Genomic DNA, 26,276 nt, shown 5'->3' on the forward strand with positions numbered 1-26,276 from the left:
TTGTACAAAACTGTCAGGCCAAGAAAGTTTCTAGGGAAACAGTGACAGCAAAAATAAAAATGCATGAACGGGGACAAGGAGAGAGCAAAAAGAGAAATAGATACAGACAGAGGCAGACGGGAAGAGATACAGAGCTGAGCTGACAGAAACATTAAAGTGCCTGCGCTGCTCTGCCCTGCCCCAAGCCTCTATTACACCCCAGCTGAGTAATGCCAGCCCTGCAGTTTGGACTCATAAAATGTAGCCGGAGTCTGCAGCTAATTGGTTTATCAGCTCTCTAATCACTCCGGCACTGCGCTTATTAGGAGAGGTGAGTTAATGAGTCACCGCCCCCCCTCGTCCATCATTCTGCCACGTGAACCCAGAGAGTACAGGAGACCTCAGGAAAAGAGACCAAGTCAGCAGGACGGAGGCAAAGTGAGCCCTTTCTCTGAAAGACCTTCCAAGAAGCTGCCTATTCCCCGAGTCCATGCTGCCTAGGCCTGTGCCATGTCCCATCGCTGCCAGCCTCATCCACCCCTTGCACAGCACGCACGGTCTACCCTCAGCCCATGGGTCGCCCAGCGAGCAGAGACGTGATACACAGCTTTGCGGCCCCCTATCCACCAAACCCTTCTGCATCTCGTTTCTTTCGCGTTACTAAACGTTTGCAGCGCTGTACAGATACGCATAAGCTCCCAGTAAAGACACAATAAAAAAACTTCAAGAACTGTCCTTATTACAGTGAGCGTTCCCTTCTCACCGTAGAAGAGGTAGCTGAAGACCGCCTGGAGGTCCTTGTTGCTGGTGAGTTGACCCAGGACCTCACTGTGACTGGAAGCCGCCAGCTTAAAGATGGGGGAGATCCAGTTAACAAGGCCAGAGCGGATCAGCGCCAAGGCCAGCCAAAGGGGCACCATTTTCAACATGGCGATCAGCGGAACATGGGTGGCCACAGTCTGTGAAGAGATGGCAAGGATATTGAGTGCTATCTCGCAAACTTTACCCAGATAAGTCTGGTAAAAAAAATGTTTTTAAAATGCTGTCCTACAGTTACCCAGATAAGTCACACTGCTTTGGATAACTGCCTGCTCCCTGTGCTGCTGAATATGGACCTCCTTGAGGATTACTGCTGCTCACACACACAATTTTACCTAAATGTGATGCTTACATATTTGCTTAGATTGAGAAGGGGATATGATAGAAATTCATAAAATCAGGAATGGATATTTACCCTCTCACATAGTAGGAGGACTAGGGGACACTTCCTGAAACTAGCAAGCAGCAGATTTAAAACAAATTGGAGAAACTACTTTTTCATTCAATACACAATTGAGCTGTTGAGCTTGTTGCCAGAGTAGGCGGGCCCAGGCATCTGACATAGCTGAGTTTAAAGGGGGTTTGGACAAGTCCCTGGAGGGAAAAGTCCATAAACCGTTATTAGCCAGGTAGGCTTGGGAAAGCCAGCGCTTCTCCCTGGGAGTTAGATCAACCCTTTGGGATCTGCTGGGGTACTTCCTAGTGACCCGAACTGGCCACTGCCGGAGACAGGACGCTGGGCATGAAGGAGCTGTGGTGTGACTCAGCACGGCACATCTAGCTGTTCTCATGTTACTCTCTTTCCAGGCTCGGGGCTCGGGTAAGCCAGCCACAGATCCAGGTTATCTGGGACAGGCCAAGTTAGCCCTGGTTTCGTCCCCATTGCATTTCTGGACCACGGAGGCAAACCAACACATTTTTCGGGGTTTGTTTCCAGTTCGGGTTCAGCTGCGCGTGAAGTCGTTCTGGTTTGGTTCCGGCTCAGTAACCAGCTCAGGTCTAGAGTGGAGCAGCCGAGCTGCAAGCTGGAGTTCAAATCCCTGTGACCCGCCTTGTGACCTTGGGCACGTCATGTCACCCTCCAGTGCCTCGGGTACAAACTTAGTTTGTGAGGACTCTGGGGACAGGGAAACACCAGTACCTGAGTGTAACCCGCTCTGAAGGGCCACAAAAATAAATAAATAAATAAATGACATGAGAAAATGTAACCGCAAAACACATTGTAAGGATCATTTGCAAAGTGGAGAGCAGCAGGCTAAGAAGTCTCAACTTTCTTGCAGCCAGTGTCGGCCATAATTACTAAGAAACATGCGTGAAGACAGAAAGCATTGCCAGGTACTCGATACATTTGAAATGCTTAATTTGATTCAAACGGTCAAACCCAAAACACAACACCTCCCAGATGTTGGAGTTATCTGCTCATTCTGGTTCTGGAGTCAGCCAGTGCACCACATCGGGATTTGTGTGTCAAACCCTTGTTCTGAACCAGCAAACCTGAAATTTTCTTTTTCGAGGGCCTCTTCCGATTCAGGTTCAACAGAGTCTGTCAAATACAGGAACGGTTCAGGTTCTGTTCCAGTTCGGGGAGGGAGGGGATGGGGATGGGAAATAAAGGTCTGGTCTGGTTTGCGCTGGTCCTGTCGTCCCGGGTTTTCCTAGGGAATTCAGAACAAACCCAAAGCAATCCAGGACTGGGTCAGTCTATCAGCCACCGCCTGCAGCTTTCGGGTAACGATGCGAGAGAAGAACAGGGACTGCGCAAAATGAAACGGGAGGAGCTGGCCACAGCCAGCGCTGCTGAATGCCTTGAAAACAAAGGCCTGTTTGCGGGCCTCCGGTTGGGACCGGGCCTGGCCATCTCCTTCCCCTTCACAACCGCTTCGCTGCGAGTTTCCACTGATTTCAGCACCTCGGGTCGGTCTCGTAATTCCAAGCCCGGTTAGATTTTCAGGAATTCCCGCACGAGGCCGGGAGGGCCTTGCATGGACTCGAAGGTACTCAGGTGCCTGTCGACGTGCAGGGCACAGAGATGGTGCAGCCCTGGCGGGGGGGGGGGGGGGGGGCCTTTGCTCTTCAGGAAGGTTTTGCAGGAAATCCCTGCTCAGGACGTATTAAAGCAAAAGGGCAGGGGACCTGATTAAGAAAACGAAAAGGTACGACAGACATTAAAATCTGTAATCCCATCAGATACGTGCAAATGAGAGTTATTGGGAGTAGCTGGTGCCCCCCTGTCTTACTTTCATTAACCTCATGACCTTCCGGATGGCGTCCTTTTCCTGGGGAAACTGGAACTCTAAGCCCTGGACGAAGTTCTCTCTCCCAGCCCGAAGGTGGTACTCCTTGTCCCCCAGCAGCAAGGCCTCGTGGTGGTCATCGAGCCTGCTCCAGTCCAGCTGCCCGTCGGTGAGCTGGTCCAGGGTAACGCGCAGCAAACTGTTCTCGTGCATCTGGCCCACATAGTGAATGCCTGCAACACACAAGAGAAAAGCAGCAAAAAGATCCCCAGTGAGGCAAGAGGTACAACGAGGGTAATCCAGACAGGGCGCTAGCAGAGATGGCGAATGAGGAATGCCTTCCTGAGCTTGAGAACACCCAATGACAAATAATTCCCTTGTAGGAGCCCTTGTAACTCTCGGGAGGAAGAGGAAGCACCCCCGCTCCAAGGCCCCTATGAGCTCTGCCTGGGAGGGGGGGGTCTGTCCGTATATTTTAATTTTTTTGCACTGATTTTGTTTCTTTGCCCCGGTCTCGGTGCACATTTCTGCTTCTGTGGGACAGACATCACTGCTCATTCGCTGCCTTCACCTTTCCTTCTCAGTCTTCTGCCTTTCCCCGGGTGATCCTCATCGTCTCCTCTGTTTATAGAGAAACATTCTCCACCAGGGTGAGTTTAAGACTTTGCCGCTCACAGGGCAGAGTGCACATAGCCCTAAGCAAGCAGAAAAGGGCTCAGCCTTGGCCTGGTTAATTGCTGCCTTCAAAATTCAGCACCCTATGTAATGTCTGTCAGGCCAATACAGAGCGGTGCGCTCAGCCAAGCGCACCGTTAGCCCCCGTTTGGACGCGCATTTTTTACGCGCTATTATTACCCCTTATACAGTAAGGGGAGATAGCGCGTGGAAAACGTGCGTCCAACTCCCCCCCCCCTGAAACTAATAGCGCCCGCAACATGCAAATGCATGCTGATGAGCCTAGTCAGTATTCACCCGCAATACAGAAAGCAAAATGTACGGCCAAGCTGCACATTTTAATTTCAGACAGCACCGGGCAAGTGCACAGAAAAGCAGAAAAAACTGCTTTTCTGTACACCCTCTGACTTAATATCATAGCGATATTAAGTCGGAGGCCCCAAAAATAAAAAAAATTAAAATCTTTAAAAAAAAAAAATCTGCCCACAGCCCGCGGGTTGGAAGACGGACACTCAATTTTGCCAGCATCCATTTTCTGAACCCATGGCTGTCAGCAGGTTCAACAACCGATGCCGGTAAAATTAAGCGTCGGCTGTCAAACCCGCTGCCGCTGCTTCTGCCAATAAGGAGGTGCTAGGGACGCGCTAGTGTCCCTAGTGCCTCCTTATTAGCGCTGGCCCTAATTTAAATAGTGAATCGCGTGCCCAGGAGAGGTGCCTGGGAGCGCGTTGGAAGAGCGAGCGCTCGCCTCGGAGCGCCGGCTCTCCCGCACACTTTACTGTATGGGCCTGTGTGTTGCTTATGCCTAAATCTGGGCCTGTTCTGCACTCTTATTTGTGGTGCTTTTGAATGGACTCTTCTCTGACCATTTCTCTCCCTGGAAGGTCTTCCCATCAGCTCGGGCCGAAGAGGGTGATGAGGGTCTCGGCCCTGCCTCTGGGAGCTGAGCGCTAGCCCCTCCCTCCTCGAAGCTCCCTTACCAACGTCAAACTCGAAGCCTCCCTCCCGGAAGCTGTGACAGCAGCCGCCCGCCTGGTCGTGCTGCTCCAGCACCAGCACCCGTCTGCCCGCTTTGGCCAGGACCGATGCCACGGCCAGGCCTCCGATCCCGCTGCCAACCACCACCGCATCCAGACGTGCAGGCACTTTATCTTGGGTGAAACCTGAAGCAGCATCCACCCAGGAGGAAAAAGAAACCATCCAACACATTAAAAAAAAACATTAAAAAGTGGCAACGAGAGGCAGATAATACAGGAAACACACCTGGTCCAAGAAAGTGTAAATCGGTAGAGATAGACACAGTGCCTGACCAGAGGAAAGAGGAGACAGAGTAGAGCAAGAAGGGGTGAGAAAAAGAAAAGCTTATTTTAAATGCTTTACATGCTCTGCAGACACTGGTACAAAATATGTTTAAATATCATTCTGTGCAAGCAGTGAAAGTTTTACACACACACACACATATTCAGTGAGTCACATTCTCTCCTTTCCTTGTGCCTATCCTCCCTTTCTGTAACATACATATCCTCCTGTTCTCTCTCATTCTCCTTGCCACTTTCTGGTCTTCTCTTGCAGACTCGGGTCCCTGTCTCATGTCCCATCTGTTCACCTCTTACCTTGCTTCAGAACTTTATCTCTGACCTGCTGGTCCAGGACCAAGGGCCTGGGGGGTCCTTTGCAGTCCACAGCAAAAGGGTTCCCGGTGCTGCCGAAGAGTTTGGCGTACAGCAGAGCGAGGAGGAGCAGGAGGAGGAGGAAGAGGAGTGCAAGTGGTAGGGATCCCATGGCCCAAGCAGCTCAGCAGCTGCACGAACCCTACAAGTAATATACAAACAGAGGCAAAGTACAACGGCAAGGAGAGAGAGCAGTTACTTCTGAGCTAATCCTGAAAGAGCGCCCGAGATAATACCCACCTGCAAGCACACACACACAGGACACCGTTACATAGCAATAAAGACAGTCACGAGACATGCACGCACGCACGCATTCAGCCACAGAGAGTAATAAACAATAGACACAGAGAGCACACACTCACATATTTAACCACACTCACATGCACACAGTCACAGAACCCTTAACTCGGTATTTACAGAAGAGTTAAAGCCGTTCCTAAAGGCTTGCAATGTGTGTAGATTATTGGCCATGGTATCACACAGCTGATGTTGAACAGTGTGGCCGAGAGTGCTGAACCTTGGGGACACCTGTATCGATTGGGAAGGTGTCAGAAATGTGGTTACCCAGTTTGACTTGGAATGACCTGTTTTGGGAAGGCAGAGAACCATTTGTTAACATTTCCATCTATTCCAATTTCTCTTAGCTGGTGGCATAGCAGGGAATGGTCAACTATATTAAATGCTGCTGTTAGATCAATTAATACCAGGATATAAGATTCATTGTTGCCAAACCCTTGTAGGACAGGGTTGGCTAAGGAGATGAGTAGGGTTTCTGTTGAGTGATTTTTTCTGAATCCAAATTGGTTTGGGTATAGTAGTTTGTTGTCTTCGAGGTGGTTCTCTATTTGTGCTTTTTCTAGGACTTTAGCGATGAAAGGTAGGTTGAATATTAGTCAGTAGTTGTCCCAATCATCGATTCTGCCATTTGTATTTTTTAGGATTGGTTTAATCACTGCTTGTTTGGCCTTTTCAGGGACTAGTCCCTCAGCTAACGAGTGGTTTATTATGGTTTTAAATATTGGCGTTATTACGCTGTTTACTGTTTTCAGGGTTCTTGCAAGGATGGGATCTAGTGAGTGGGAAGCAGGCCTCATTTTTGTGATGATTTGGTTTATTTCAAATTTAGAAACTGGGTCAAACGAGTTCCATTTCACTTGTCCAAATTTATCTTCAGGCTCTTTTGTTGGTAAGCAGGTGGAGAATTGTGATTTTAGTATATTTATTTTGTTTAATAGCGAGGTAGCATATTCGTTGCATGAGGTTTTTTTCTAATTCATAGTTATTTGAGATGGAGGAGGATAGGTCCTTGATTAGGTTTTTAACTGTTTCGAAGAGCAATTTGGAATTAAAAATGACATCATGAATCTGTTTTGCATAGTATTCTTTTTTTGCTTTATTGATTTTGTTAATAGGATTTGTATTTTTTAGACAGATCATAGATTAACATTTCTACCATTGCTTTTCAGATTTTCTCAGGGTCTGTTTATTAGGTATGTGAATCGTTATCTGACGATTGAAAATATCGTCCGATATTTTCAATATCGTCAGATATCGGGGGGGTCCCCGATAGCGATAGGAAACCCCACGATTAATTTAGTGAGTTTTCTTATTGTTATGGGGGGTGGGCGGGAAGAAAGGACACAACCTAAAAACACAACCTGACCCTTTAAAATGAGTTTGTTAGTATCCTCCCACCCTCCGGACCTCCCCAAAAAATTTTTAAATACCTGGTGGTCCAGCGGGGGTCCTGGGAGCATTCTCTGGCGCTCGGGCTGTCGGCTGCCCCTAATCAAAATGGCGCCAATGGCCCTTTGCTCTTACCATGTGACAGGGGCTATCGGTGCCATCGGTGCCATTGGTCGGCCCCTGTCACATGGTGGGTGCACTGGATGGCCCGCACCATTTTTAAAGATGGCGCCGGCCGCCCATTGCTCTTACCATGTGACAGGGACCGGCGAAGGGCACGGATACCCTGTCACATGCTAAGGGCAAAGGGCCATTGGCGCCATTTTGTTTACTAGCAGCAGACGGCCCGAGCGCGGGAGAATGCTCCCGGGACCCCCGCTGGACCACCAGGTATTTAAAAAATTTTTGGGGAGGTCCGGAGGGTGGGGGGATACTAACAAACTCATTTTAAAGAGTCGGCTGTATTTTTTGGTTATCGGCTCGGGCACAGCCGATAAAAAAAATCCGATCGGACTGCAAGATAAAAATTTCACGATGTGAATCGGAACCGGAATCCGAACCGATACTGGTTCCGATTCACATCTCTAATGTTTATTGTGTCTTAGCTCCTCGCTATACCAAGGTTTCTTTTGTTTAGTTGTGTTGTTTTCCTTTTGGAAACCATCAAAGACTCATAGTTGTTTCATTTCATTATGATTACAATGTTCGTTTATGCTGTTGTCATCTATGCTAAGTGCAAAGACTTTAATATGGAAGAATCCAATAGCATTGTGAAGAGCCTTGAAAGAAAGCCTTCCCGCCATGCAGGAAACCCTGGAATTACATCTTGTTGCATAATAGTGCTCCATCTAAAAGATAAAATTTGAGATAAGACCTCTGGAGCTAATATCCAGGTTCAGCCATCACAGGGGTTACAGTATTTTTTGTTTCAACATTCCTCAAGTGATCACCCTGAACATACATTTGGAAATTGAGTTTCTGACCTCTTACACTTAGGCTGCTGCCCACTGCTGTGATCTCCCATTTTCAGCAGCTTAAGCTTATGTGCTCTTTGCGATGCTGAAGCTTCTGTAATCAAGTGCTGTTGATCATCAAATAGCAAGATTTTTACTCTTTTGCATTGTTTTGAACTAAAGTGGCAGTAATGTTACTTTTAAGGATTTGAAGCTCTTGAAACATCACAAGATTTGTTGCCAGTTTTCCATACCTGGCATTCCTGTCAATGTTTTTATTTAAAGCAGGACATAGCAAGGTTCTTCCGAGGCTCTTCTCTTGGCATATTATTATTATATACCACCATTCAATCTGAGATATCACATCAGTTTACATTCAGGTACTGTACGTAGTTCTCTATCCCCAGAGGGCTTACAATCTAAGTTTGTACCTGAGGCAATGGAGGGTAAAGTGACTTGCCCAAGGTCACAAGGAGCAACAGCAGGACTTGAATGCTGGTCTCCTGGTTCATAGCCCACTGCTCTAACCACTAGGCTACTCCTCCTCAAGGGTTCGATTAATTGACCTGAGCTGTCTTCCTCCTGTGCAAGTTTGAACTTTTTTGCAGTTCACGTAATTGTTTCACTTTCATCCCAGAGCTGTGACAGGGGATAGATGCATTAATATCATTGAAAAACACAAAGAATACAAATGCTTAAGACAAGATATGTACAAAGTGACTGTGACAAGCAAGAACTGGTCTAAGTATAAATGCAACAAACTAGAATTATTGGACTCCCTGAAAAATGCTTTGAAATACATAGACAACCATACAAGTTTATCACACAGCTAAGTTAATTCTGAAGATATGAAGTAAAACAAAAAAAGTCATACTGATTTCCTTTTTCAGTGCGAACCATAACAGAGTTAAAAATGTACATTGCCTGTTATGCAAACAGAAGTGTGACAGAGTTCAGGGAATCATACCCTCACTGATGCATACAAATATTGTGGGACTCTTTCAAAATTAAATTGTAATTACAAAACCATTTTTAAACAGATCAACCATATCTTTACCTCAGATGAAAAATAAAAACAAAATAGCAGCTGCACAGCCAGCCATATTGGAATTGGTGGCCATTTTGAATTTCTGGGCCAAAATGGAAGTGTTTACATATCCTCATTTCATCAGTGCCATATTACCTATACAATTGCTAAAGCACATGCTTGTTTTGAAAAGTGCAGGTTTCCTTGGGATTGCTGATTAGCTGTGAGGAAAGTAAATACAAGCAAGAGAAAAAAATAAACCAATATGGTTGTCCAAAGAGGTGACTGAAAAATAAGAACAAAAAGTTAGCATTCAAATAGTACAAGGGACCTCAAAAAGAAGAGCATAGGGTGCTGAGACTGGAAGAAGCAGGGAAGGTAGTCAGTACAACAAAGGTGAGAGCAGAAGAAATGATAGCTAAGACAGTAAAGTGAAGTGACAAGGCTTTTTTCAGGAATGCCAGTAAAAGAATGAAGACCAGAGGTAGGATTATAAGACTGAGAGTAGAAAAGAAGATTGTATGGAAGGTGAACAATTTGTTTAGCATTTACCGAGGAAGGGGTTGGAGTTGGACTGATGATTGATGGCGGGGGGGGGGGGGGGGGCATATAGTAGTGGGTTAGATGGCACATCATTTATGGATGAAAGGGTTGTGCAGGACTAGCACACGGAACCCAATGAGATATATCCTTGAAAGGTTCTGGCAGATCCACTCCATGATCTGCAGAATAGATTTATAGAGATAGGAGCGGTCCCGTGTGACTGGAGAAGGGCATTTGTTGCCACTCTTCATAAAAGTGATAACAGAAAAGAGGCTGGAAACTATAAGCCTGTTAGTCTCATTTCAGCGGTGGAAAATTAATGGAGACTCTACCAAAGGAAAGGAGAGTGAAGTATCTCAAATTTAGTAGGTTGCAGGATGTGCAGCTGCATGGTTTATTTGATTGAGTGACTAGAGAATTAGGTCAAGGATGTGCATCGGATGTGCTTGCAATGCAACAAAGCTTTTGACACTGCCAGACATAGAAAGCTCATAAATAAACTGAGCAGCCGTGGGGGTGGGTCCCAAAGTGGTGAAGTGGATTAGAAATTGGTTGAGGGATAGGCAACAGAAGGTGGTGATGAAATGGAATCTACTCTGAGGAAAGAAAGGTGATTATGAAGCGCCATAGGGATTGGTCCTAGGGCCAGTTGTGTTCAATATTCTTGTGAGCAATATTGAAGAGGAGTTAGAAGTAGAAGTTTGCCTTTATGCAGATGACACATGAGATTTGCAACCTAGGGAATGTCCCTGAAGGAGCAGACAGAATGAGAAGTGGTTCAAGAAAGCTCAAGGTGTGGCTGAATTCTTGGCAGTTGAGATTCAGTGCAAAAAATGTGCAGAGACTTGCATCTGAGATTCAGAAATGCAGAGGAGACGTACACCAGCGTGGTGGTGGTGATGGTGGTGGTAAAACTCAGGCACACCGACCAGGAGAGAGACCTTGCAACAATCAGGTCTGATGGATCTCAAAATAGCGAAGCAATGTGATAAGTTGGTGGCGAAGCTAGAGGAAGGCTGAGGTGTACAGAGAACAAAGAAGCAATTGTGCTGCTGTACAGGGCATTGGCGAGACCTTTCCTAGAATATTATGTCGAATTCTGGAGGCTGCACTGTTGAAAGGATATAGACAGGCTGGAGGCAATCCACAGAAAGGCTACCAAAATGGTTAAGGGCGTGCACCAAAAGCCATATGAGAGACATTGAAGGACTTAAGTAAGTGCACCCAAGAGAAGAAGAGAGTCTGGAGATATATTAGAGACATTAAAAAACGTCAAATAAATAAATCAGACACAAAAAAGCAAACCTTTTTCAAAGGAGAGAATGTTCTAGAACAAGTGATCAAAGTAGGAGGCTGTAGGGGGCGGTGGTGTTTGACTCAGGAGGAACATCAGAAAATGTTTTTTTTCCTGAAAGGATGGTGGAACAGCTTTGCAGCGGTGACAGTGGAGACAAAAAAACGTTAACAGAATTTAAAAAAAATGAAATAAGCACAGAGGATACCTGACGGCAAAGAAGTGATGGGAGAGCCAAGGATCACCCAGGGTTTGCCAGACAAGCAGTGGGTAGAGCCAAGGGCAGAGTTTTAAATATTGCCATTGTTTGTTTGCGGTGTTACGCATGTTTTGTAATATGATGTCATTTTGTATACTTGAATTGTTGTGCGTTGCTATGAGCAATTTTTTTTTTGTACCTGAAAAGCAATTGATAAATCTCAGTCTCAGTCCCCATGGCTCCAGCAGGTCTCGGGCTCAGCTCCCCCTTCCTGTGGTGGGCCACGATACAATAGTGCTGGCTAGCGAAGGGACTGATTTTTAGATGCCCTACAGCATGTGCAAGTACAAGTCCCGTGCCCAGCAGGAGCCGTGGGTCCTTAAATGCGTGCCAGAGTTTGCAGGGGCAAACTGCCCACCAGGATCTGTATGCATGGAATTATAAATGAACTCCCTGTGCTTGCTTTGTCGGATTGGCCCTGGTGTTACCCCAGGCCTGACCCCTGCACTGGGGGATCGGGGAAGTTTTGTTGAAAGAGGCTTTCTTCATGCGTTTACCCGAGTCCTAGTCTAAATTATTACAAAGCTTGGTGTTAAGACCCGGGAGGGTACTGGATCTTGGATTAAATATCTGATCTTGTATGGTTATCTGTTCAAGATATTAGAAAACCAATGAGGAAGCAAACATAAAATGACTTGAATAAAGAGCGCGTGAAGGAGTGTCCCTGGGAACCCTCCTTAACCAGGGCTGGAGCAGGCATTTAGCCTGGTCCACCTTAAAAGCTAGAGAGATAGGTAGCTCGACGGGCGGATCCCCGGAGAGCAGGAGTAAGAGTTTGGGCCAAGCCCGGGCCCCCCAGGAGAAGGTGGCTGGTGCAAGAAGGTGAACACTAAAGGTAAAGAATGAATGGGAATGCTTAACGTAAAGGCTGAGAAGTGAATACTGAAGACAAATGCCGAGTGGGACTGTGGCTGAAGGGTTAAGCCACTTTTTGTAAATAAAGTTTATATAAGAAGAGTCCAGTGTGTGCCTGTCCTATGGGGAGTTACAGACCACAGAGGGATATCCTGTAAGTGGTCAAGCTCCTACAGCTGGCAATGGCAGATATCATTAGTAATGTGGACAGGATTAACTGGGCAAGTTGAATGGGCACATTGTTTTTTTTCTGCTATCATCTACTATATTACTGTGGCCCCTATTGACTGTGGCCCCTACTGACTGAATGTGACGACCGGCGTGGGTGAGAGCCCTTTATGCTGTGGTGTAGTTGACGCAGCCTCATAGTCAAACCTATGAGGCCTATGCCGACAGCTGGCGAGCGCGCCCTGTTGCGGGACAGGCTGGAGCTTTGCCCGTATCAGCCGTCTCCCTCCGCAGGTTGAGCCCTTGGATTCTGGCATCCAGCAGGATTTAGGTGGGTCCCAAGGGTGGTATAGAGAGCAAAGGCACGCCGGGGTCAGGACAGGTAGCAGGCTGGAGATACTGAGACAGGCCAAGGGTTGGGGCAGGCGGTAAGCAAGCATAGTCAGATGCAAGGCAAGGGGTCAGGTCCTAGCGGCAGACAATCCTGGTCAGGTATAAAGCAATAAGCCAATATCAGAAAGTCAGGTCAAGGATGGATGAAGACACACAAGATACATTGGATGAGGCAGGCAGGCCAGGACAAGGCTGGAGGACAGGAACGCAGGAACAAGGAACCAGGAATGCAGGAGCAACACACACTGCTCAAGGCAGGAGACCTGTTGCTTGGTGAGGCAGTGCTGCCTGGCCTTTGCTTAAATAGCCCGATAGGGCTGACATCATCGGGAGGCGCCGCTCTTGAGTTTCTCATTGCGGGGCCTATATTATGTGCACGCTTGCGTGCACCTAAGGAGAGGCAGCAGCAGCCTTGCTGGGATGGTAGCATCAGCGGCGAGCAGCGATGGCGGCTCTCTGCTGCGACAGGAGGCCTCCGGCAGCGTTGGCAGCAGCTGGGATGAGTGCGGAGGCACATGGGGCAGTCCCATGAGCCGCCAAATGTAACGCTGAAGAGCGGTATGGCTTTAACGCATGTTAAATGTTTGTGTTGGCATCTAATGCATGCTAAAATGTTGCATCACCATTAATGCCAAAAATATCCAGTTATGCAGGAAAACATTGAGCTGCATTGCTTGCAAATCAGTTCATTAATATTAAAGCTTCACAATTTGCCTTAACTCAAAAAAAAATGTAAATTACCCTCAAGAGGTGTAGTTAACTTTTGCCAAGAGTATTTACAGCAAGGGTATTGCTAGGTACTTCAGAGATCTGGGGCAAAGGCCCATAGGTCCTTTCCTTCTCTCCCCGCCCCCATACCCCTGGGTGGCCAACATTTACACAGGCCAGGACACTTAAGGACTGGGATGAAGAGAGACACCTGACCTAGTCCTCAATTGCATAAATTTGCATAAATGTGCCACCACTGCCCCTGAACCTGCCTGCTTTTCCTCATCCCTTCATTCTATTCTAGTATCCCCAGGACAGTGGCGATGGACAGCCTACTAATGAATCAACAGAACCAACAGAGCTATCAGTGATGCGTGATGCACTCATGAATCTATCGCAAGCACCATAAGAATGACGGAACATAATCTGCACAGATGCACGCATTCCATTAATTGTGTATGCACATGTATTCTGGGCGCAAGGCGCATTTTTCCCAGTGTTATGGAAATATGAGTGTATCAGTCATCCACACCTTTCACTGAGCTCTTCTCAAGGTGGACTCACAGCTGGCTGAGGGACCCAGATACAGCACAGCACAGCCCGCAGCCACTTAATGGATTGACCACTGTTGGAAACAGGATGCTGGGCTTGATGGACCCTTGGTCTGACCCAGTATGGCATTTTCTTATGTTCTTATGTTCTTATTCAGTAATGTAGAGATTTAAAAATTGTGCCATCTTGATGGGACATGAGATGGCAGCCTAGAGAAAGGACACACATTTGAAGAGTTCCCTGTGCTGGGCTCCAATAATCCATTATCATCCTGGTTCTGCACCCGAAAATTGTCAGAGCTCTATCATTCAAAGATGTCCAGAAAATCTCTTCTGGATATCTGAGCCGCAAAAATGCAAACATCCAAAGAGATGGAGGAGGAGCGGGTGATGCACGAGGAAAACTCAGCCTCAGATGAATAGCCGGAGCTTCAGACGCCACCAGTAGATACCACAAAATTGCTATGAGCAATGATTGAGAAATTCTTGGACAGAATAACAGCAAGTATAAACTCTAAGTTGGGAGTAGTGGTAGAAAAAGCGGTGCAATTAGTCTCCTCCGTGCAAGAAAACGCGGCCCGGCTGGAGGAGACATCGAGAAGAGGGTTAGAACTCTCTCTGATGAGTGCGCGCTCAAAAATACATATGTTAGAGAGAAAGCTTCCCACTGCAACGGAGAAATTAGATGATCTGGAGAATCGGGGGAGTCAAAAAAATATTCGGATAGTCGGGCTCCCAGAGGCGGCAGAGGATAAAGACCCTGCTGGATTCCTTGCAAAATGGCTGCCAGAGGTTCTAGGCCTACAAACTAAGCATGGATTCATTAAAATCGAGAGAGAGCTTACGGGCCAATTTTTAAACGGCCGCGCGTGTAAAAATTGGGACTTAAGAGCGTGGCCGGGCTCTGCGCGCGCTGCACACATTTTCAAAAGAGCCCGGCCATGCGCGTAAGTCCCGATATGCGCACAAGTGCCGGGCCCTGAAATAGGGGTGAGCCGGAGGGGCATGGTCTGGGTGGAGAGGGGTGGGGCGGGACGGAGACCGGCCTGGACAGCGACCATTAGCCACTGTTCCGGGGAAGCTCACGCCAGCAGCCGGCCAGCGCACGGAAGTTGCTTCTGCTCCAACAGAGCAGTAAGTAAAAAAACAAAAAAAAATGGGGATAGGTAGAGTTAGGTTAGGGGTCGGGGTGGAGAGGGGAAGAGGTAGGAAGAGTAGAGTTAGAGATAGGAAAGTTCCCTCCCAGTCCATTCCTAAATTGGAGCGGACTGGGAGGGAACTGGGGAGGGCTTGATTGTATCACTGCTCATAATTTACTAAAATTCACGCCCCCCCCCCCCCCCCCCTGCGCACACCACCTGCACATGCTTGCGCGGATTTTAAAATCTACCCCATAGGGCGCTGGCACCCCCTCCATCATCTGGAGCCCGGCCTCGAGCGATCATTATTAAATTTCATTATTATCATGACAAGGCTCGGATTTTGGAACAAGCGAGACCGTCAAAAGGAGATCCTGTTTGGAAACCAAAAAATATTTTTCTTTCCTGATTACTCTCAACTGGTGCAGAAGAAAAGAGCGGCATTTATTGACGTCAAAAAGGCAACTCCGCAACAAGGGATATTCTTGTGCTCTTATGTATCCGGCTCGCCTGAAAGTAATGGCGAATGGCCGGGCTCGCTTTTGAGGCGGAGGCTCGGAAGTTCCTTGACTCTGTTGGAAGGTCAGATGACTGAAGGAAACCGAGAGAACTGGCGGTGTATCCGGTGCACAAAGCACCATGTTAAAACAGCCGGCACGGGGAGAGAAATGAAAACGTGGAATTGAAACTCTTCAGCAAAAGCAGGGTTGGGTTTGTTTTGGGGAATTTTTTTTCTTATATTTTTTATCTTGTTTATGAGAATAAGGGATGTGAGAGAAGCGGGAGGTTTTTTCCTGATGTGAAATCTGCTACTAGTGAAATGGCCTGTATGCACATTACTAGCAAATCTAGGAATCAACTTCTTCCTATATGCAGAAGACATACAATTCTACATCCCTTTGGACAAAACATTTGAAAAATCTGCATCATCTCTGACAACATACAGGAAGGACATACAACAAAACCTTTCTCAACTGAAACCAACTCTAAACCCTAAAAAACTGAAATTGTATGGTTAAAAAGATATAACATAATAATCACAGCACCAACCCTAGACCTAGGAATAATTAATATTATTCCCTCAGATCAATTATGAGACCTAGGAATGCAGATCGATGAGAACTTCACTATGAAAAATCAAATAAGCAAATTAATCAAAACAGGATACGCCAAGCTGAGAATATTACATCGGCTGAGACCACTGCTAACAATACAGGACTTTCGCACTGTCTTACAAACACTAATATTCTTGAACTTGGACTACTGCAACTCCCTATTAACAGGCCTACCCTCAGGACTATTAAAACCACTACAGTTACTAGAAAATGCCTCAGCTAGACTCTTACTAGGGACAAAGAAATTTGACCACATCACCTCCTTGCTGAGTGCACTGCACTGGCTTCCTGTACAATCCAGAATTCATTATAAAGTATTAACGCTAATTTTCAATATCATCAACAATATTAACCCATGTTTATTAGGGAGTTACACTCCAACTTTACACACCACAGAGAGCCCTAAGATCACAAAAACAAAGGACTCCTAATCCTTCCTTCTACTCGGAACACACACCGAACGCAAGTAAGAGACCGCGTGTTGTCCGTAGCGGGCCCCAAGTTGTGGGACTCTCTTCCAGAATCAATACGCCAGATAACAGAAAGAAAGAGCTTCAAGGGAGAACTGAAAATGTGGCTCTTTAGAAAAGCGTGCAACTTAACTTAAAATACCAATATGCTGATAATCTCAACCTCGGTCCCAGAGATAATGTTAGTGGAGAGAGCGATAAGCAATGCACGACGGAAAGTGTTTTGTAAGTAGAATTAGAATCAGTGTTTACTGTTGCGTCCACCGAAAAATGTACAAATATGAACTGGATTATATGCTTACTGTCATGATGTCCTAGAATATATATGAATATGAACTAGGACATCTATTTCTTGTGGTTTTAACCTAGAATGTTGAATGTGAACACACTGTATGTGATTGTTGACCAAGAATATGAATGCTGATATCGTAAACCGTTGTGATCTTCATTTGGAACGCCGGTATGTAAAATGACTAAATAAACAAGCAAACAAATAAATAACTAATTACTCTTCACTGATAAGGGGCAAAGGGATGATTTAAAGTTCTTTAATTCACTGTCAGATGTCACAAGTGCTTTTAAGGAAGTCTGTGACTTCTTACAGTCCTTCTCAAGTTCAGATGTCATAGCCACTTGACTTAGTACTCTAAATCATCGTTTTCTTCCCTCCCGTTGGATACAGGGTAAGGTAATGACTTCCCTCCCATATTAAGGATGGGATTCATTTATCTACCTTCTCCATGTTGTCTCCTCTCACTCCTTCTTCTCACAGTCCTCCTCCTCCTCTCATTTTTCAGTATGAGGGTGATACCTTTTTCTCCTCCAAATCTTCAACAGATGTACATGGGCCCTGGATGGGGGGGGGGGGGGAACCTCCTCTCTCCTTTCTCCTCCTCTCAACAGGGTGGCTGAAAGTCATCCTTCTCTTCTAGACCTTGATGATCACAGATTTCTCTCGCGTTTGATGATAAAGCACATTTAAGTTAGCTTTACTGAGGCCCAAGTTACTGTGTAGTGCAAACTTAAAAGTAATCAATTTAAGAAGGAGGGGTGGAAAGAAACCCCCATCCGAATTAACAGGAGCTCAATTAATAGAAAAATCAAAGAACAGCCGAGACCTGCTGTCTCTGTAAAAAAATCAAAAAGGAATCCGCAAGGCAAAATGGTGGTCAGGCTATATAAAGCTGAGGAACACGTCCAGTGCTAGCGACTACATAGGGGAGCTGCAAACCTACAAGGTTCCTATTATGGCTCTCCCCTCACTATTGGTATATTGGGATCCCTGCAGTATGAAAGTATGTTGCTGATGTCAGTGATCATATTCTAGCAAGCAAGCCGATGGAAGATGATAAGTTTGGCTGGGAATGCTATTATCACTTGAAGTGTCTGAACACACCGAACACCTCTTGCTGTCCAAAAGCCTGCATTCCTGGAAGAGATTTGTCTGCAGGCCTTCGAGGGATTGCCGTGCCGGAGATTCTGAATTACACTGACGTGCACGGAGATTGACCCTCACTGTGTTTCAAATGCCAGTTGTTGGGAGACCTTTACTCTTCAGGCATACGGGAGCTGGCGTCACTGCGTGGAGTACCTGAATGCATTCCTGAATCACAAACACATTTAAGAAAAAAAAGATCTCGGCAGGTTTTACTGACATGATTGCAGAATAAGCAGACCGTGAGTACAATGGCCATTGGGTAATTCAATTCATTTTGCATGAGGCAGCTACAATGAAGAAGCTGTGATAACTGCAAACCCATTCATAAAAACCGTTGGAACAGTAAATATTCTTATAATGGAGAATTCCGGACACACTGCCATGAATAAGCCACAGACCCACCGCCGTCATCTCTGGTAGACGTAGTATTGTGTAGCTGCAACAGCAGCAATACAGCTTGGTCACCTCAACCAGCATTGACCATTTGTCAATCGATTACATGTAATGTTCATTTGAAACAAAATTTCACCTTTCATTTCAATTTTTTTTTTAAAACAAAAGAAACATTTTTTTTTCATACCTTTCGTTATAAAAAAAAAAAAATGCAGCCAAACCCTCCCCACTCCCAGGCTTCTCCTCCCAGTTCCCCCAAACCCTCTTACCAAGCTGATGTTTATCATGGGGCACTGCTGTGATTTCGCCAGTGCGGTGATTAAAAATGGCGCTGGTAGACAGAAACCAGCGCCATTTTTTATTTCTTCTCTAGAAAAATGGTGCTCGCCTGAGGATGGCCGATGCCATTTTGAAAATGAGATCCAGCAGGGCAGGAGCAACTGGGGACTGCTCCAGCCTCATTTACAGGTCTATCCTGTAAAGTGCGGCCGCGTTTACCCTGCTCCTAAGCCGCATTCTACTCACTTTCCGGCCGCGTTATCCCTTCCTGCGATCCCGAATCCCCTTTAACCTTCTCCTACCGCGTCCTAAATTCCCCGGGCAACCCCTTCCGCACGCGGCATGTATATTGCATGCAAACGAGCGAATTAGCTATTCCCTAGCATCCCGTAACCCGCGCCCCGACTATCGCTATCTTTCCCTGCCGTTTTGTCGCGCGTTTAACCTGCTAACTTACCGCCTACCCTTACCCCTGCGGTAGAGGCAGGGGTAAGGGTAGGAGGCAAGCTTTCCCCCAGCCCCCGCTCACCTGCCCCGGCCGCGATCACGGGTGCCGGTCTCCGGGGCAGCCCCAGTCCTCTCCCCTCCTCCCGAAGCAAAAAAAAAAAGCAAAAAAAACGTAAAAGCAAAAAGTAAGTCTCTTTGCCGCTTCACACTGTCAGTCTCTTCTTCCCTCCTCCCGGAGCAAGGCTGCTTTTCGCGCCCTGCTTCGGGAGGAGGGAAGAGACTGACAGTGTGAAGCGGCGAAGCGACTTACTTTTTGCAGGCGTCCATCTTCGCGAGCAGCTGGAGGCAGGAGAGGTCCGCCGATGTCCGGAGGGGGGTGCAAAAAGTAAGTCGCTTTGCCGCTTCGTACTGCCAGTCCCTTCTCCCCTCCTCCCGGAGCAAGGCTGCTTTTCGCGCCCTGCTTCGGGAGGGGGGGGGGGACGACGACTGGCAGTCCCAACTTCCTGGTATCTGTCATTTCAAATGACATTTGAAATGACAGATACCAGCGTGGCGTGAAGCGTTAGGCCCGCGCACCCAGGATACTGTATAGGCGCTCTATCCAGTAAAATGGGTTGCGCGGGCCTAACGCTTCACGGACCCTTCTTAGACGCGGTTTACATTTGCATAAAATTATTGTTCAGGATCGAGCGGTAGGTGAGCTGCACTGTGCGTGCGGCAACCGCGGGTGCCGCAGGCACTAACGCAGCTCTTCCTACCGCTCGGTACTGGATAGACCTGTTAGAGGGTTGGAATAAGAGGCATCTGGGGGGGGGGGGGGGGTAGGGGAAGAGAGTTCAATTTTTAAATGGCAGCAGCACTGGGGGTGAAGGGAGGGCTGGGGGTTTGTTTACAAAATGAAAGAAAACAAAAAAAATCCCCTCCAGATTTTGGCAACTGGAGAGTTTTGTTTTTTTAATTTAGTTTTATAATAAAACGAGGTTTTAGGTTGTGCTTTTCATTTCGTTAGAAAACAAAAATGCATCCCTTTACTTTGAGTGGATAATTTGAGGAAATGAGAGAGAAGAGCCGTGACATTGCAGGAAACTGATCTGGAGGACAAAGATTCGCACATAAGAGCAGATCCTGCCGGTCCTGTAAGTACATGGAGTAGGGAAGCTGAAATAGAGACATCCTGGCTCCACGAAATTACAAGCTGTGGTTGTGCAAGACAAGTTATGATCTATGCTATCGTACGCTGACAGAGTGGATAACCCAATCTTTACATTTGGAGGACACATCGCTTTTTCTTCTTCGTAAGACTGCAGAGAGCAGAAGAAATCCTCAGCCATTCATCCTACCAAGCTGCTGTTCCTGCAGCATGAGGGCTATCTACATCTTCTCTCTTCCCTATCTGAGCAGTGCCATCTCTCTGTCCCCCTGGCATTCGCTTGCTTGATTTGACTTACAGATTTCTTACCCGCCTCTACCACTTATGATCAAGGTGAGTTACAATTAAAACGTTCATAAAACAAGAACGCATATAAACAGAACGACAGATAAGGAATGCAAACTCAAGCTGATTGATAGCAGCCAGGGGAAAATGGATTAACATAATCCAAAAATGAGTATAAACAATTAGCCTCTGTAAATCATATACAAAGCATTCTAGACAAAAGCCAGCTGAAAGCAGATAGGAGGTCAAACTAAAAAGTATAACAGAAAATCCTAGTCGTCGTTGCCTGTGATAATAGATTACTATGCCTGGGCACAACTCTTTTTTTTTTTTTTAAACAGCAGGGTTTCTAGAGAAATGATCTAAACAAAACCAAATTATTTTCCCTCCTGTGGGTTATTAGATGGCACTCATGGGATTTTAACAAACGGCTGTGAGATAGGGTTGCCAGCTGACTCCAGATTTTCAGGACAGGTTGATTCAATCCTGGTTTTACTGTTCTGCTTGCACAGAGTGGTAGGTCCTACTGCTCCTATTGATGACCCTGAGAAAAGGCCATGCGCGCAATGGGGTAAAATCAAGATCAGATTGGTCTGTCCTGAAAATCTGGAGCCAGTTAGCAACCCTACTATGAGATGGAAAAAAAACCCAAAACAAAAACATGATAAAAGCACAGGAATGCGCTCTTGCAAATGTAACCACCAGGAAGCTGACTCTAGGATCTTTTTGTCATCGACCCGATGCCTTGGAACATGGTCTCAATGAGGTTTGCAGTCACACGGCTGACACAGATGTAGTAGAATTAGCAGAGCCTTCTTCCATAAATTGAAAAGGAAGAGTCAGCCATCAAGTTGGTTTCATTTAGAATCCTCCCATTTTAACAAAGTTACTGGGTCATTTATCATTTCGCGTTATGCCTTATTGCGCGCGATAACGCCGTAACAAGCACGATAAATAGCACAATGCAAAATGCGTGTGCAAATTAAAAATTGAGTATTCGAGTAGCAAACGTTTGGGCGAAGTAAATGGAAATGAGGGTCTGCTAGCACGAAGTGCGATAGAGTAACGCACGTTATTATGGGATTTAACGCCGAAAATAACTACACCTTTTTTTTTTTTTTGCGGTACGGTGAAAAAAATATTTATCGCGCTACTGCGGCCAATTTTGCAGATCGTGGGTATTGTCGCGTGCGATAAAAAGAAGAATTATAATGGACCCACCTACCAGGCCTTCCTGCCCCCATGAAAACACCTGTTCTTACTTGGCCTAACTTATAAAGCCATAATGTCTGTGGCAAGTTTAATTGTTGGGGGATACTGCGTGCTTCAGGAGATTCGCCACAGATGACAACAAACGGAACAACAATAACCGCAAGAACAGGCACGGCCTGTTCCAAGCCCTCCTAGGGAAGTCCCTGCACCGGAGGCAGAGGCACGGGCCCCACAGGGCGGTCACAGCGGAGGAGATACTGGGAGCACATCTTTCCTCCACGAACATCCTTGCTGGGCGTGCCAGAGGATTATGTGGTTTGCAGGTATCGCCTCAGCTCTCGGGCTATCCTGGAATTATATGAAGAAATCCGAGGGGATCTGGATCCGGTCACCGAAAGGTCCCCATGCTGTGCCTGGCCTCACCAAAACTGATGGCCACCCTGCATTTCATGGCCACCGGTTCCTTCCAAATGACAGTAGGGGTCGTAAGGAGAATGTCCCAAACCACCTTTCCCGCTGTCTGGACCAGGTCATAACAGCTGTCTCTGACCGTAATAATCGCTACAAAGCATTTCCTCAAGATAGGCAGGAGTTGATGGACTTGAAGACAGGCTTTTATGCCTTTGCAAACTTTCCCAATGTTCTGGGAGCTATCGATTGCACTCACGTGGCCATCATCCCACCCCGTGACAGGGAGTAGATCTTCCACAACAGAAAGCTCTTCCACTCCGTCAATGTGCACGGGGTCTGTGACGCTCGAATGCTCTTCCTTGACATGGTGGCCGCGCACGATTCCTTTATGCTTGGGCAGTCGGGTCTGTGTGAAAATTTTGAGGATGGCCTAGACGGTGATGGTTGGTTCATAGGTAAGAGAGACACTTCTTTCTATATTCCATCTCTGGCTTTGTGTTTGTAGCTAACGGCACGACATGGAGGGGGTGGGGGGCTGGGAGGGATATAACAGCATTGCTGCCATGACAAGTGGCTTGTACAGTTACATCTGCAGGCCCCAGGGCCTGGCTTTTTCTCCCCATGCCTCAGAGGCCTGCTAATCTTGTGAGGGCAAACAATGCACCTACCCTAAAGCTTGGTTTTCAAAATGGCCCTGTTCCTATCGTGCCATTGGGAGCTATTTAAATCTCACTGCTTAATCACAAGCTTGAAATGTCCACACTGCTGCTATTGTGTGGCTGGTTAGTGATGCATCATCCAGATTGTCGGACACAGTTTTTCTTGACCCTCACACAGCTGAACCAGAGGCAGTGTCCTAGGCGTGTTGGTGGCCTGACATTTTCCCTGTGTCAGGACTCACAAATTGGTTTCTATGGAGGACATACTGCAGAGCTGGCAGGGACATTCGCAATCACACCAAGAGAGACTGTTTTTTCAGCTAACACAGGTATGGCAGCTCCTATGTGTTGCTTCAAGGTTTGCAGACTGCTACACACCAGTAGCCTTAGCTCTGTTGTGAGAGCCTGGCACACAATTGTTGGAATACCCAGATGCGATTTAGTAGTCCGGAAGAGGAGAGCTACTTTTGGCTACTGCTATCCTGCACATATACAGGCCCTGAACAATATGACATGCACTTAGGCTAGGCAAATCGGCCTTTAAGGTTCAGGGAAAGGTACAGGCTGTGGTTAGCAAGCCAGATCTGTAAGTGACAATGCTATGATTGATGACTTAAATCTATCTTTGCTGCAGGAGATTCTGCGTGTGGAGTGGCTCAAACTCGTCTGTGCGCATAGGTGCGCGCACCGGGAGGCTTAGTTGTGCGTTCCGGGTGCGTGCGGGGTGCGTGCGCAGGCTACCACTTTGTGCGCCTGGGCGAGATGTGCGCACGGACCTATTTATGTGCTCGGGACATTTATGCGGGCCGCTATGCGCCCAGCACTGTTGTGCGCGTCACTGTGCGCACGGCCTAGGTGCGCACGCCGCTGTGCGCACAAGTCAGTTGTGCGCCCGGCTCGCTGCTGTGTGCATGGCTCAGTTGTGCAGACAATATGGCGATCAAGGGGGGGAAATGGCACCGACAACCATGCGGGCAAGATGGTGACCCCCCCCCCCCCCCCGGAGGGTCTCCATGTGTGTGGACCCTCGCAGCGGATCGGGGTCTAGCCCGGATGGGGCTGCTCAACTTGATTTTACAGACTCTGGAAGGGACGATCTGTGTGGCAATTCGAGCCTCGGAGACCGGAGACTTAGAAAAAGTTTTCTACCTTACCTGGTCTTGGCATTTCCTGGTCTCATGCCGGGCGGTCTCTGGCTGCGGGGGGAGAGGGAATTACCTTCACCGCCGTGCTCGATTCAACCCCAGCTGCCTCCAAGCCACCCTAGGGGCTAAGTCCACGCCGGGAGCCGGCTACTGGACCGAGCCTCACCTCTGAGGGGTCTCGGAAATCCCCTCAGGAATTCTCGACTAGGGGAGGGACCCATAGGTATCACCGCAGGAGAGTGGGGCTTGTCTTCTTAAGGTAAATTTTCTTTCTTCTTTGTTTTAAAATTGCTAACACTATGTTAGTGTGTGGATGTTTCCCTATCTGCTTTAGGAGACGGAGAAATACTGAAGAGCTAAGCATGCAGCCCGGGTATATGTAGGCTGATGTAGCATTGAAATCTGACTCCGTCTCCCATCTGCTATCAGGAGTACACTATACCCATTGGTCCTGAGTCCATCTGCTACACGCTAGGAAAGTATCCTTTTTTCATTTGGGATCAGAGGTGCACTTTGCTTCTTAAGCATTGTGAGCATCTTATGCTAAATGATGTGTACACCCGTGAACTTACCGGCTGCGGCTCCAGCCGCTCAGCCACGCCCTCGAAGACATCTGGTCCCAGCCTTTGCACGAGGTGCTCCTCCATAGGGGTGAGGATGATGGGACAAGGGGCTCCTCCTCCGGTCCGTCGTATATATTTATTTCTGCTCACCACCTTGGCTTTTAACTGTGCCTTGATGTCCTGGTGCCTGTGGGCCACCTGTTCCCTGCTTCGTTGTACTCCACTGTGCCTGGAGATGCCCAGGGCTATATTGGATGCCTTTGAGGCCTTGGCTGCGGCATATAATGCTCCAGGACCCCTGCAAGGACCATCTCATTATCCTGGACACTGAACTTGAAAGCCCTGAGACGAGGGTATCCTGCTGCCTGGCTGCCAGAAGGGGGTGCCATTTCCAGAGAGGTGTCCTTTCATTCCTCACTCTCCCTCCCACTCCCCTCTCTGCCCCTGCCAACTCCCTTCCCCCTCTGCCCTCTCTCTCTATCCCTAGCCTGCCATCCTCCTCCCTCCGTCCTTGCCTGCCTATCCCCTTCCTCCTCCCACCTCCTCCTAGCCCTTCCTTCCTGCCTATCTCTACTCCTGTCCCTACTCCTACTCCTAGCACTCCTGCCCTTGTCTTCCCACCTTCTCTCCTCCCCCTCCTCATGCCTCTCCTCTCCTGCTCCAACCTCCTCACCACAAACCTCCACACTCCTCCTCATACCGCTCCTCCTCCAACACCACTCATCACTCCTCCACCACCACTCCTTACTCCTTCACTCACACCACTCCACCTCACTCTGCCACTCCTCCACACCAAAAGACAGACAAACTGGACAAACAAAAACTTTGACCAAGAAAGAAGACAAAAGACCAAGGTAAAGGGAAACAGATGGCAACAGAAGACCAGACAACGCACTCAGGTAATCGAATCAAACAAAGCTCCTACTCCCACTAAACCACTCACCAACTCTCCTCTCCTCCCTCGCCCACGCCTGACACCCCTCAAAGAGGCAGCTGCAGGAAGCCGGGATATATAAACTGAAAAAAATCACGCACCATACCCTAATTTACACTATCCGTGTAAAATGGTGCGGCACGCAGTGACGCAACACACGATGCGCAACGCGCCGTGCATTATTTACCTGTGCGGGAGACTGCAAATTACTCCAACCACCCCTTTTATCGTGGGCGCTGTATTTGCTATATTTATAGCTTTTTCATGAATCTAGGCCTTAATGTTCCTGTTGTCCAGGACACTGACTTTCTAGCGACCCCTCTTCTGCTTGGACTCTTATATTAAACCATAGCGTCTGAGGATCACTGGAGTTCAGGCAGCCACTTACCTGGACATTAGAGACACTTTCCCCATTTGTAAGCACCAGATCCATGCACACACTCAGTCACAACACAACAAGCACACCGAGGTCCATATTCAAAAGCCATATTAATAATTATCTGTCTACATGGCTTATCCGGCTAAATTCTAGCTGGGTAATTAGTTTGAATTTAGCTGGATAAGACGAGGGCATTCTGGGGCGGGCAGGTGTTCTGGGGAGGAGTGGAATTAGCTGCGTAAGTTAACTGGCTAATTCCGATATTCGGATTTACCTTCTGTGGCTGCCGGGCCATGGGACTGTCCTAAATTTAGACAGTTATACATACCTGGCTAACTTTAAGATGTCCGGGTATATTCAGCGGAGTGGCTGTACCACTGAATATACCCTGCTAGCTTGTATTTTGTGGTTTGTGAATCTCTTTAATTGAACCTCTATCCATT

At 47.4% G+C, this 26,276-nt stretch overlaps 1 protein-coding gene across 1 annotated transcript in view; it reads right to left on the reverse strand.

The window, feature by feature from the left end:
- Positions 1-5,600, reverse strand: part of LOC115074535 (all-trans-retinol 13,14-reductase-like) — a 28,504-nt gene extending 22,904 nt beyond the window's left edge. The window contains exons 1-4 of the mRNA XM_029574091.1: positions 5,321-5,600; positions 4,688-4,870; positions 3,036-3,265; positions 743-938 (exon numbers count right to left, since the gene is read on the reverse strand). Coding sequence (XP_029429951.1) covers positions 743-938; positions 3,036-3,265; positions 4,688-4,870; positions 5,321-5,489 — 778 coding nt within the window. The 5' untranslated portion in view covers positions 5,490-5,600. The remainder of the gene's footprint in view (positions 1-742; positions 939-3,035; positions 3,266-4,687; positions 4,871-5,320) is intronic.
- Between the last annotated feature and the right edge of the window lie 20,676 nt (positions 5,601-26,276).

This window comes from Rhinatrema bivittatum, chromosome 12 (assembly GCF_901001135.1).
Source record: "Rhinatrema bivittatum chromosome 12, aRhiBiv1.1, whole genome shotgun sequence".
In the NCBI taxonomy this organism is placed as follows: Eukaryota; Metazoa; Chordata; class Amphibia; order Gymnophiona; family Rhinatrematidae; genus Rhinatrema; species Rhinatrema bivittatum.